General features: G+C 41.0%; 1 protein-coding gene across 1 annotated transcript in view; it reads left to right on the plus strand.

Annotated features, from left to right (window-relative positions):
* The first annotated feature begins 1,306 nt into the window (after positions 1-1,306).
* Positions 1,307-12,387, plus strand: part of LOC104868331 (membrane-spanning 4-domains subfamily A member 4A-like) — a 25,464-nt gene continuing 14,383 nt past the window's right edge. The window contains exons 1-2 of the mRNA XM_010633077.3: positions 1,307-1,411; positions 3,677-3,836. Coding sequence (XP_010631379.1) covers positions 3,693-3,836 — 144 coding nt within the window. The 5' untranslated portion in view covers positions 1,307-1,411; positions 3,677-3,692. The remainder of the gene's footprint in view (positions 1,412-3,676; positions 3,837-12,387) is intronic.

The following is a 12,387-nucleotide window of genomic DNA, read 5'->3' on the forward strand; positions in this document are numbered from 1 at the left end:
TAACTGGCTCTTACTAAGGCAAAAGAGGATGCAGGTTTCCCACAACTCTGTGGTCTGCACGCTGGGGCCCAGCCCAGAGGCTTGGGCAACCTGGGCAGAGCTGGAAACCTAACTCCCCAATATTGGAGGCCTGTGTACAACCTCAGTCTGGCTCTCAGAAAGATGCAGTCTGTGGAGACTCCAGACCTTGGGTCCGTTTGAGGCCCTCAGGTTTCTTCAAAGCCACATGGGAGAACTCAAAATGGGTGTCAGCCACAGGGTGAGAAACTTGGAGGGTGCGAGGTCGTCACGGCTGTGCCACAACCCCTATGAGCTCAGGTACAAGCAGCAGACTCCCAGGAACAGCGCGGCACAGCCCTGGCTTGGGCTTCATGGAGCCCCACAACGCAGTCTCCACTCCAGGGTTTCAGGAGGCCTGAGAAGCACAGTCTGGGGGAGTAGCGCGGTTCCAGGAGGAGGCACACATGGCTTTCAGACCATAATGTGGGATGTAACCACCCAAAGCCCTCATTCCCTGGGGCAGGATCACCATGTCACCTCACCTCCGAAGGCCCAAGAGGCCCTGCTTCCCCATGAAGCACAGGGGCCATTTCAGCCCATGAGCAGGAAGCTCGATCGCTCTGGACAGCCGTGACTCTAGGTCTCTGCAGGGCAGGCACTGGGTCCCCTTGGCCTCAGACAGGGAGTTGAGTCTGTGCCTGCCCTAGTTGGCCACTTTTCTGCATCCTAGTCAGGAAGGACTAAGTTCATGCCTGCGCCCTCAGAATGAGGCTGCACCGGAACATGGTGGGGAGGTAGAGCAGCTCCAGGGCACCTAGGATCCAGCGGTGTTTGTAGCTGAAGCCTTCCGTTGGATGGTGGGCAGGAGGGGCTTGCGCACTGGTGCAGAGCCCTCGGGCACTGAAGGGTGCAGAGGTCAGCTGTCCATGGAACAAGTATGCTATTAGTCACTCGGTTCCTAGGAGCAGCTCGGGCTCCACGAGACCCACAACACAAGAGGTGTGAAGAGGGCTCCCTGTCTGGTAACCACAGGAGTGACAACCTTGGGTGGACTCTGGGCCCCTGGGCGGGCTCAGCGCTTGAGGTGACTGCTGGGGTCTTCAGAGTGAGCCCCGCCACGGCGGTGTCCTCACTTCCTCTTCCTGCAGAGGACTCGCTCTGGGTCAGAGCTGGTCCCAGGTGGGAGGCAGGGTGATTCCTCACTTCTAACAGGCAGCCCAGATTTCGACACTCACAGGACATTTGCCCCTCCCTTCCTGCCTCATGAAGCTCTTCTGTAGTTGTTTGCTGTAAGCTTGGTTGTGCATTTGTGGCTTTGGTTCTCTCTGAGGACAGAGAATAGACATTAAGAACTCCCACATCCTTCAGGCTGAAGTTCTACTGCAGAATAGTTGGCAGTACTTTCGATCTCGTGAGTTTTACATTAAACTTTTAAACTCTCTTGTATCATGCCCTTTTTCTTGTGTATCTATGTAGCCTCTATTCCTTTCTTCAGAATTGCACTGCCACTTATCAATTAACTTTCCCTCTTGCCATTTTTATTTAACATATTAAGCAATTTTTATATCAGCACTATGTTTTCTCTTTTAAAATCTGAGCTGTCTGTTAGATCTCTCACATGTCTTTTTATACTTTTCTTTGACTTCTCCATTTTGGGATTCACTTTTGATTGAAATACTGTCATACATCACTTAATAGTGCAGATACATTCTGGGAAGCGGATCGGTAGGGTTCCATCACCTGAGTGTTCGGAAACAAAGTGAGTGGCCAGGAAACCAGCAGGTGGGGAGTGCCCTCACATGGGTGGTGCTCATTGCATGGAATGTCTCGTGCGGAGACAGACACTCGCCTTGGTGTCTCTCATGGTGCTGTCTTGTGGACTCTTGCCCTTTCTAGATTTACTGATGTTTGATTCTAATGTTACGCTGAGCTGATCACAATGAGGAAAACTTTAGAAGGCTGATATCAGGAATATTTGTTTCTTTCTTATGAACTCCAATGTAAAATTATTCAGAGACAGATTGCTTCCTACAAATGAGCCCTTTTGTTGTGTTCTCTCTGAAATTTTATTTGGCATAACCGTCAAAATGTGCAGGGAAATCACAACTATCAATTGCTGCCTTCACGCCCAGGTTGTGAACCATGCCATGTTTTCTATTTCAGAAAGTCTTCCACCTAGAATAAGTGGACTCTGAATTCTTTAACCATGGTGTCCTGCCGCACTGACACAGTCTCTGCAATTGCCCTCTAATCCATCCTAACGTGGCTGTTAACGATCATCTGACATAGCAATTAAATGTTCTTCTAACTTTCACTAAAACTGGAGTTGTAATTCCATTTCTCCCAATTGTTTTTGAAAAATTACTTAAAGAGAAGACAAAAAATGACTGTTTGGTTTCATTCTCCTATCTGCACCCTGATTTTAGTATTTCACAGTGATACACATGTTCTTTACTAGTTCTTGATGATGGTATCTGTATTCTAGTATTCTAGCTTTTTAAAATAATATTTTATGATTTGTAATTTCCTACTCTCTTTTGACAACACCCATAAGTTTGAACAGGTAATAAAATCAATGTTTTGCATAATTAATCTTCTCTTTTTACTCATATCCACCAGGCTTTTGCCTACATTCAAACTCCATCCTCCGATCTCTGTCCACTGCATTGTAAATAGCTCATAACAGTTCTTTTGGTCTCTCGTACACAAACACAGTTTGATTACCTGGAGAAAGCTGAACTCCTGTTCAAAACAGGCAGTTTGAATAGATAAAGTGTTTTTAAATATTTGTGAAGGCAACAAAGTGCACACATATAAGCACGAGGTGAGTATGGTTTCAGAGAAGCACAGAGATTATCTGAATCCACTGTGGCTTTAAGAGTCTTGGATGCACTTCTGTCAACAGTTATGGAAATCCACATTGTAGCATCTGAATATGGATTCAAATGAGCACATACAGAGTTCGTGTCCATTAAACCTGTCTGTAGAAACCAGCGGAGTCAGTATGCTCACCAGAGAAAAAACAAATATGAGTATTAATTTCCTGTTTGTAGATTCAGAAAAGAGTGTTGCGCATCTTTGCTTTGCGCTGATCAGCCAGCATTTAAAGCACTGTAAGAAGACAAAAGATTTAAATATGAGGTGGCAAGGATGTGATTCAGAGCCACAAACTCCATCCTCAAAGTTCTGAGTTTCTATGACTGAATCCCAGATTTCAGGGGTCACAGTGAGTACACAGATGGACCAGGGAAGGGCCCCAGCTCTGAAAATGTACCTGAACCACTAAATACTACAAGACACATCTTACTGCAATGACCTCAATGAAGTCATCTTTCCATGACAGAAGTGGGTGTCACCCGGTGAAGAGGGTGTAATAGGGGCAGAGAGAACACGTCAACAGCCTTGGACTATGGCCTTGAAGTTTTTGTGCTGGAGCCCATCCTATGTAACTCATCTTTATACAAATTTCTAACTTTCAACACTTTCTATCACTCTGATATCGCATGCTCCTGTGTTAATGTATTCTCTTGTTTACTTTCCTATCCTCACATAGCTGCAACAGTGTAGAAAAGGAGACTTGGTGAGCATTTGCCCTTCTGGATGAACTCACCTCAAAGTGTCCTGTCCTGTCTTGTCATTTCCAGGACCTCATCCTCGGTTGCATTTTGTTTTCCAGAACTTTCTCTCCTGCCATGGTGACTATGCAACAAACAGAGCAGACCACGGTGGCAGCTGGACCTGCTGTGCCGCAGCTGGGGAAGCCTATTGCTCTGCACTCCTGTCTGTGGGAAGGGATGACAGAGAAGTTTTTGAAGGGGCAGCCCAAAGTCCTTGGTGTAAGTTGGCTGCGGATCTGAGGAGAGTGATGGTGTAATAAATTCATGCCTGATCAAGCCAAAGCCACACACTCTGTCCCACTCAGCTCAGGGCACTGTGACCAGTCCTGTAGTCCTCAGTGCTTGATTTTCATGCTGAATCATTGGAAAATGGTCTGATTGAGTTGTATTTTATATGTGCTGCCTTCAGATCTGCTCTAGCTTGTGGTTCATCCAGGACAGTTATATGCTCTGGAGGAGAAGCCGTGGCTGGGGTCCCCAGTAGGCCTGCCTCATAGCCCAGGACTTGTGTTCCTGCATCTCTCTGGTCCCATTTTGTAAGCTGTTCTTTTTTTTTCAGCTTTAATAGAGTTTATTGGTACATTTTAGGGATATAGTACAGTTACATTCATTGCTGGGATCTTGTACCTCTACATGACAGGTCTTGGTTCTCATTTTTTCCCCTTGTCCCTGCCCTCCCTTCACCCCCCCCTCCCCATCTACAAGCACTTTATTTCCATCTTTTCTTTATCTCACATTTTTTTCCCTTATTACCCTTCCCCTACCCATCCCACCTTCCCTACACCTTTAGCCCTTTTCTCCCCATTTCACCATGTCAGTAATCTTATTAGGATCTTATGAATTATTGCAGTTTATTCACACCAGGGAAACTATTTGGTATTTACACACATGTGACTTATTTATTTCACTTAGGAGTATATCTTCAATATGTGTCCATTTTCCTATGAATGAATCTATTTTCTCGTTCTTTATGGCTGAGTAATATTCCATTTTATAGAAAAACCACATCTTCTTTATCCAGTTTCCAACTGATGGGTAAATGGCTGTTTCCAAGTTTTAGCTATTACAAGCAGTGCTGCTGCAAACATGGGTGCACATATATCACTGTGATAGGATTCTTTTAGTTCTTTTGGAAAGATACCCAGCAGAGGGATGGCTGGGTCAAATGGACCCTCCAGTCCAAGTTCTTTGAGGTATCTCTATAGTGGTTGCAACAGTCTGCAATCCCACCAACAGTGGAGAAGGGTTCCTTTCTCCCCACAACCCCGCCAACATTTGCTATTGTTTGATTTCTTGAGAGCAGCCATTCTTTGTGGGGTGAGGTGGAATCTCAGTGTTGTTTTCATCTGCATCTCTCGAATGACCAGTGATGTGGAACATTTTTTCATATATTTACTTGCTGCTTTTACTTCTTTGTCTGAGAAATGTCTGTTCATTATGGATGCCCATTTTTGAATCGGGTCTTTATATTTGGGGGGACTGATTGATTGAGTTCTTTATATATCCTTGATAATAGTCCTTTGTCTGAGGAGCAGCTGGTAAAATTTTTTTCCCACATTGTAGGTTGTCTCTTAGTTCTGTTGATGGTTTCTTTTGCAGTACAGAAGCTTTTTAATAAGATCCCAGTTGTTGATTCTATCTGCTAGTTCTCGTGCTACTGAGGATTTGTTCATAAAGTCTTTTCCTATGCCAATGTCTTCCAGAGTTCTGCCTAACTTACCTTCCAGCAAGTTTAATGTTTCTGTTTTAATATTTAGATCTTTAATTCAGTTGGACTTTAATTTAGTGCATGGTGAAAGATAAGGGTCCAGTTTTAATCTGTGGCATGTTGAAATCCAGTTTTTCCAACACCATTTATTAAAGAGGCTATCTTTCCTCCACTGAGGAAGGTCATCTCCTTTGTCAAAAATGAGGTAGCTGTGAAGTTCCTACAGCTTCTTGTGCTATTGATCTCCAGCTTGATTGCACTATGATCTGATAATATACAGGGGATGACTTCAATTCTTTTACATTTATTCGGACCTGTTCTTTGAGCCAATATATGGTCTATCTTGAAGAATGATCCATGTGCAGCCAAAAAGAATGCATATTCTGATTTTGTGGGGTGGAATACTCTGTAGACATTTATTAAGTCCATGTGTTCCAAAGCTTGGTTCAGTTCTATTATTTCATTGTTGATTTTCTGCGTAGATGATCTGTCCATTTGCAATAGTGGGGTATTTAAATCCCCCACTAAAATTGTATTAGTGCTTATTTGGTTTTTTGTGTTACTAAATATTTGTTTTATATAGTTGGGGGCATTTATATTTGGTGCATATATGTTTATGATTGTCATCTCTTTCTCTTGAATTGTCCCCTTTACAAGGATGTAGTGGCCTTCTTTATCTCTCTTAATGAGTTTTGGTTTGAAATTTACTTTGTCTGCAAATATGATTGCTACCTCTGCTTTTCTCTGGGCTCCTGACTCATGGAGAATTGTTTTCCATCCTTTCACTTTCAGTCTATGGGCTTCCTTTTGCACTAGGTGTGTTTCTTGTACACAACATATTATTGGATTTTGCTTCTTAATCCATTCTGCCAGTCTATTTCTCTTGATTGGTGAATTGAGGCCATTAACATTGATGGTTATAACTGGTATGTTCTGACTTATTGTCATGTTATTGTCCTTTTGTTGATTCTTTTTACTTTTTCTCCCCTCTCCTTTTAGTTTCTTGCCTTGCCTATTTGATTTGGTCTGTTGGGCCTCATGGTATTATGACCTTCATTGTCCTTTTCTAGAATATTGTTTAGAATTCCTTGTAGTGCTGGTTTGGTGTTCATGAAGTTTCTCAGGTGTTCTTTGTCATGGAAGTATCTTATTTTCCAGTGTATTTTGAAAGAGAGTTTTGCAGGATACATCAGTCTAGGTTGGAGGTTGTTTTCTTTTAGGATTTGAAATATCTCATTCCAGGCTCTCCTTGACCTAAGGGTTTGTGTTGAAAAGTCTGCTGATTCTAATGGGCTTTCCTTTGCATGTGATTTGTTTCTTTTCTCTTACTGCTTGTAGTATTTTGTTCTTCTCTTGGATTTCTGGGATCTTGATTATTATATGTCTAGGTGTAGATTTTTTTATTGTGGCTAGTTATACTTATCTGTATGTCTAATTCTTCCCTTCTGTTTGGGAAGTTTTCTGTCATTAATTCTGTGAAGAGCTTTTTTAAGTCATTTGTGTTTTCTCCTGCTATTTCATGGGTTCCTATCACTCTTAAGTTATTTTTCTTTGCATCATCTAGAAGTTTTTGGATCGATTTCTCATGATTCCTTACTGTTTTTGAGAGACCTCTTTTTTCATGGTCACTGACTGTGATCCTATCTTCTATATCTGAAATTCTATCTTCACAATCTTTTATTATGTTGCATACACTTTCAATAATAATAATCTCCTGAATATCTGTTTGAATCTGTTTTATGGATTCCATTTCTTTCCTCTGTTGGGCATTCATTGTTTCCATTTCTTTCTTATGCTGAGTCTTCATGGCTTCTATCACGGTCTTGAGCTCATCTATTTTTTTGTCAGTTTCTATTCTAGAGTCTCGAATCATGACTTCCATTTTGCTCATCATCTCTATGGTTAACTGGGAAATTATTTCTGATTTGAATTTTTCTAGAGCCTGATTGATCTATTTTGTTACCTCCTGTGCTATGGGTCCAGGGTGTCCTGCTGGATCACTATCAGATTTTTCATCCTCATTTGCCCTACTGTTTGCTATTGGTGAATGGGAAGTCTGTCTTTGTGTCTTGCTTAAGTGTTTTCTCATTTTTATTTTTGTTGTTGCATTGCCCTTGGTTTAATTTCTAGGTTATTACTTAAATCTTCCTGATACAGTTGTGTTTTAGCTTTTGACTCTCTAATGACTCACAGATATTCTCATTTTCATAATATCAGAGAAAACAGCTCATTAAATCAATCACAATCCTTTATCCCAATTGATACCTTCAGCAGCCCAATAGGATTAAGCACAGCTTTCAAATTCACCACTGTAGTAGTCATTAATCTATCACCTTTAAACCATGTGAATTAAATTAATATCAAAAAGCAGCCCAAAATATGTTTGCAGTGAATACACTTTTCAATATAGCATATTTACCATTTAGGATGAAGGGTTAGACTGAGTTAGGATGAGAGGAGTAGATAAGTGAAAGAATTGGAGAAGGTTTGAAGTGAAACCAAAGGATGAAGAATGACCATACTATCTTTACGAAACTATTAAGTTCAAAGGGGATAGACAGAGTGCAGGAATAAGGAAAAGAATATATCCCCTTAACAGTAACAGGGACTTGCCTTCCCTTGAAGCTATGGAGCCATGAGTGAGGTAAAATATCAGGAGAAAAGAACATAAAGAAATAAAGAAAAAATAATAAAAGAAGAAGTCTGAGTTAGGGCAGGAGCAGGAATAAAAAGGGAAATGAGGGATAATATGTTGCAGCAAGAGACTGAGTTGGAGAGAGAGGACAGAAAAAAGAAAGCAATTTTAGGGTGGAATGAGGAAAAGAAAAAAAGAATTTGAAGGGCCTCTTTCAGACTGTGTCTCTGTTGTCATATTATACCACATGTACAGCCATGTGCAGAACCGAATCCCCTGATCTCAGCTAGCCAATGGCAGGTCCCCACGACTGAGACTGACCTCAGTCCATAAGGCCTAAATTGAGATTCCCAACCCACAGGGTTGAACTCCTCTCAGTTCTATTACAGGTTTCCCCTGCCCTTTCTTTAAAGATGTTCAAAGTTGTGAGCTCAGAAAAATATCCTTCATGCCCACTTATGCCTCTGCAGAGTGGGTCCAAGGACTGGCCCAATCAGGAGGTTTGAGAAAGGGGAGGGCGTTGTGGGGGTGTTTGTAAGGCGCCTGCATGGCTACCTTCCTTACTCGATCTGGCAGGGCACAGTCGGTGGGGGGCCTCACAGACCCACCAGGTGGGCCCGAGCAGGGGGCTGGAGAGACCTCCTCCAGGGTCCTTGCCTCCTTACTGGATCTGTGTAACCTGTTCTTGATGAGGAAACACCTTCCTTCTTCCACACAGTTCCACACAGGTCCACACAGTTTCACACAGTTCCTTCCAGAGTCTCCTGTAGGGTGGCTGGAAGAAGAATCTAATGGAAAGGTTTATCTTCAGCCTGAAGTTCAGTCCACAGAGCACAAATCACTGTGGACACTGCAGAATCTTCTTTCCCTTTAGCTCTTATTTTTAGTAAATTTTGGAAACCTTATCTTCATGAGCCATGTTACTTATGTCAACACCCAGTGGGTTTAATCTTTAACATGTTGAACAGTATCTTTCAGTAGGCTGTACTTTTCAGAGGAGCTTTAGGTTTGCAACGGAACTGAGAGGAAAGACAGATTGCTCCATGTGTCTCTGTACCCAGTCATGCATAACATGTTATCAGTCACCCCGCCCAGGAGGGGATTGTTACAGCCTCTCGTGACCCAGCAGTACCCTCACAGGCTATGTACATAAAAGTGCACTCCATGAGTTTCACAGGCCACAATTTTGGAAAATTTACAAGATCATGTGCTCGCTATTATAGTGTCTGGCAAAACAACTTTACCACCCTAAAAATATTCTGTGTTTTGCCTAATATTTCTTCACACTCCTCTAGCTTATCACAAGTGCTGTTATTTTCATGACTATAGTTTGTCTATTCCAGAAAGCCAGGCATACAGTTGGAAATGTGCAGCATTTAGTCTCTGGATAGGTTTCCTTCCCTCCACGCACATTAAATTTCTCCAGTGTTTTTCATGGCTTGATACCTCATTTAGCATTAGCCAGAATTCCACTGTCTAAAAGTGCCACTGTTTATTAGTGTATTTATTTTTGTAAGAACATCTTGGTTGCTTCTTAACTTTGGCAATTATACATAAAGCTTCTTAAATATTCTTGTATACTTGTGGTGTACACATAATTTTCAACTCATTTAAATCAGCATGATACAGAGATCATGTTTTAGTCCACTTTGTATTGGTGTGACAAAATATGTGAGGTATTTTAACATTTTATAATGAAAGTGTACACGGAGGGAGCTCAAAATTCTAGTGCCTGGAAAGTCTAAGGGGCATGGCGCTGGCCACCTGGAACAGTTTCCCTTCCTGCAGCACCACATTTAGAGAAGTGGAAAGGATGATGGTCACGTGCGGAACCGCATGGGATCACTAGTGTTCGTGACAATTTACTCTTTGAGGACTGAAGCGCTTCTCAAACCCAGCATGATTCCCCTCCAACTACGGGGCCGCAGAACTACACTGCCTGTCACAAGACCCCCACTGTGGAAAGGTTCCATGGACCCAGCACTGCACACTGGGGGCCAGGCTTGCAGCAACCCCTGAAACTTTGGGGAACAAACAGATCAGAACCACATCTCGTTGGAGCAGGGTGGTCTGCTGTGTAGCATCTGCTAACTCAGTGTCTCCCTGGTGACAGTGCCAATTAGAGCGCATCTCAGCAGCACGAGTGTGAGCTCCTATTCTCCACATCCTCAGCAGCTCTGCGTGTTTCCCAGGAGAAGTTCTGCCGAGCATGTTTCTGTAGTTTTGTTTTCCCCTCCCTTTCCTTATGCGTCCTTTCTGTGTTCACCCTGAAGCCCTTTGTCTCACTTCTAACAAGGTTCTGGTATTCGTGAGTTTTATGATTTCAGTGTGTTTTTATTCCCTTCTTTGTCAGGTTTGTGTTTGAGAATGTCTTCTCCCAGACCATGGCTTACCTTCCAGTGTCTTCAAAGTACATTTGCAGAACAAAACAATTAACTTTAAGGAATTTTAATTTTATATTTTAATTTTAGCCATTTTCTCTTTATGGATCATGCCCTCAATATCTCATTGAAAAATGTGTCACCAAATCCAAAGTCACGTAGGCAATTGTGTCTTTTTAGGAAATCCATTTGTAATTTTGATTATGTATGTGATTCATTTTGAGGTAATGATTGCAAAGGATTAAATTCTGTGCCCGGATTCAGTTTTTGCATGTGGGTGTTCATCTCATCCAATACCATCTTTTTTGGATTGTGTTACCCTTTCACCTTTCCCAAAGATCAACTGACTGTAATCAAGTGTCTATTTCTGAGATTTCTTTTCTCTTTTGTTGATCTAATTATCTACTACTTTTGCCAAAATTATAACTCTGGATTACTACAGTTTTATACCACACCCTGAAGTGCAATTTTGTCCATTTTCCAACTATCTTTCTCTTTTCTTCAACGCTGTACTTGGTATTTTGAAATTTTTGCCTCTGCATAAATTATTCAAATCAATGTTTAATACCCATAAAATATGTGTTTGGGATTTTGACCAAGATTGCATGTAACTGCTGGGATGAACTATCATCTTTAGTATATTAAGCTCTCCTTTCCAATGATACGGACTAGAATCTCTCTAAATTTATTTAGATCTTGGGTTTATCTCATCAGAGTTTTATAATTTTCATGGGTCTCTTGGTTAGGTTTATGGTTAACAAAAACAAAACATCGTTACCTAAGTATATTATTCTCAGGTTACAAATTTAAATGGTGTTGTATTTTTAATTTCAGTTTTCACCTTTTCAGTCACACAGAGTCCTCCAACCAGCAGTCTCAGGGCTTCATGAACAATTTCTCCTTCAGACATTCTATGCAGCTGATCATGTAATCTAAGAAGAAGACTAGATGGTGTCCTGCTTACCAGTCTGTTTGCTTCTTATTTCCTGTTCATTCGATTGGTTCAGAACTTCCAAGAGAATGGAGAGCAGAGTGGGCAGGGCACACCTTACCTTGCTACTTCTGGTGATAGGAAATGTCTTAGTTTCTAACTGTTGACTATAGTGGAAGCTGTGTGGCTTTTTGTACATTTCCTTTACTAAGTTGAGAAGGTGCCTTATATTCCTAGTTTACTGGGATTTCTTTTATAATGAGTGAGTGGTTTTGTTCAATCCTTTTTGTCATCTACCAATATGATCATATGCTTTTTCAGGCTGTTAATAAGGTAAATGAAATGAATTGCTTTTAAATGATTATCTATCCTTGCGTACCTTATAAATAGCACTCATTCACAGTTCTTAGCTCTTTTTATAAATTATTAGATTAAATTTGTTGAGGATTATCAATCTATGTTCATGAGAGATGCTGTTCGATCGTTTGCTTTTTTGTGATGTTCATGCGGTGTTATTTTGGTATTTCTAGTCTCATAGAGGGAGTTAAGATATACTTTGACTAAATTACAGAAATTTGTTATAATTCCTTCTTTATGCATCTAGAAGAATTTATTCCAGGAAGCCTTCTAGGACTGCTATAGTTTTGGGATCATTATCAAATATTCCTTCATTTTCTTTAATAATATGCACCTATATAGGTTGATTTTTATTTATTGTGGATGTTTTCCCAGTGGGTCCTCAAGGAGTCACCTACTTCTTGTTGGTTGTGAAACACATGTGCACAGTTTCTCAGATTATTTCTTCATTAAACTTTTGACCTCCTGTGTTCCATAATGATGGCTCTAATTTCATGCTGGTGTTATTAACTGATATTCTCTCTCTGGCTCAGCCTGACTAGATAGTAACTGACAATTTCTTTTTTTTTTTAATCTTGTTTTTGCCATTGATTTCCATTGATTTCCTATTTTTTAATTTCATTGATCTCTCCTCTAAGTTTTAATCCCTTCTATTTTGTTGTAATTTAATTACTCTGATATTTCTAGTTTGTTGGATAAAAGCTTAGGCAATGGATTTTTAAAATCTCACCTTTTTTTTTTTTTTTTTTTTTTTTTGT

This window comes from Fukomys damarensis, unplaced genomic scaffold (assembly GCF_012274545.1).
Source record: "Fukomys damarensis isolate Sample0158 unplaced genomic scaffold, DMR_v1.0_HiC HiC_scaffold_27, whole genome shotgun sequence".
In the NCBI taxonomy this organism is placed as follows: Eukaryota; Metazoa; Chordata; class Mammalia; order Rodentia; family Bathyergidae; genus Fukomys; species Fukomys damarensis.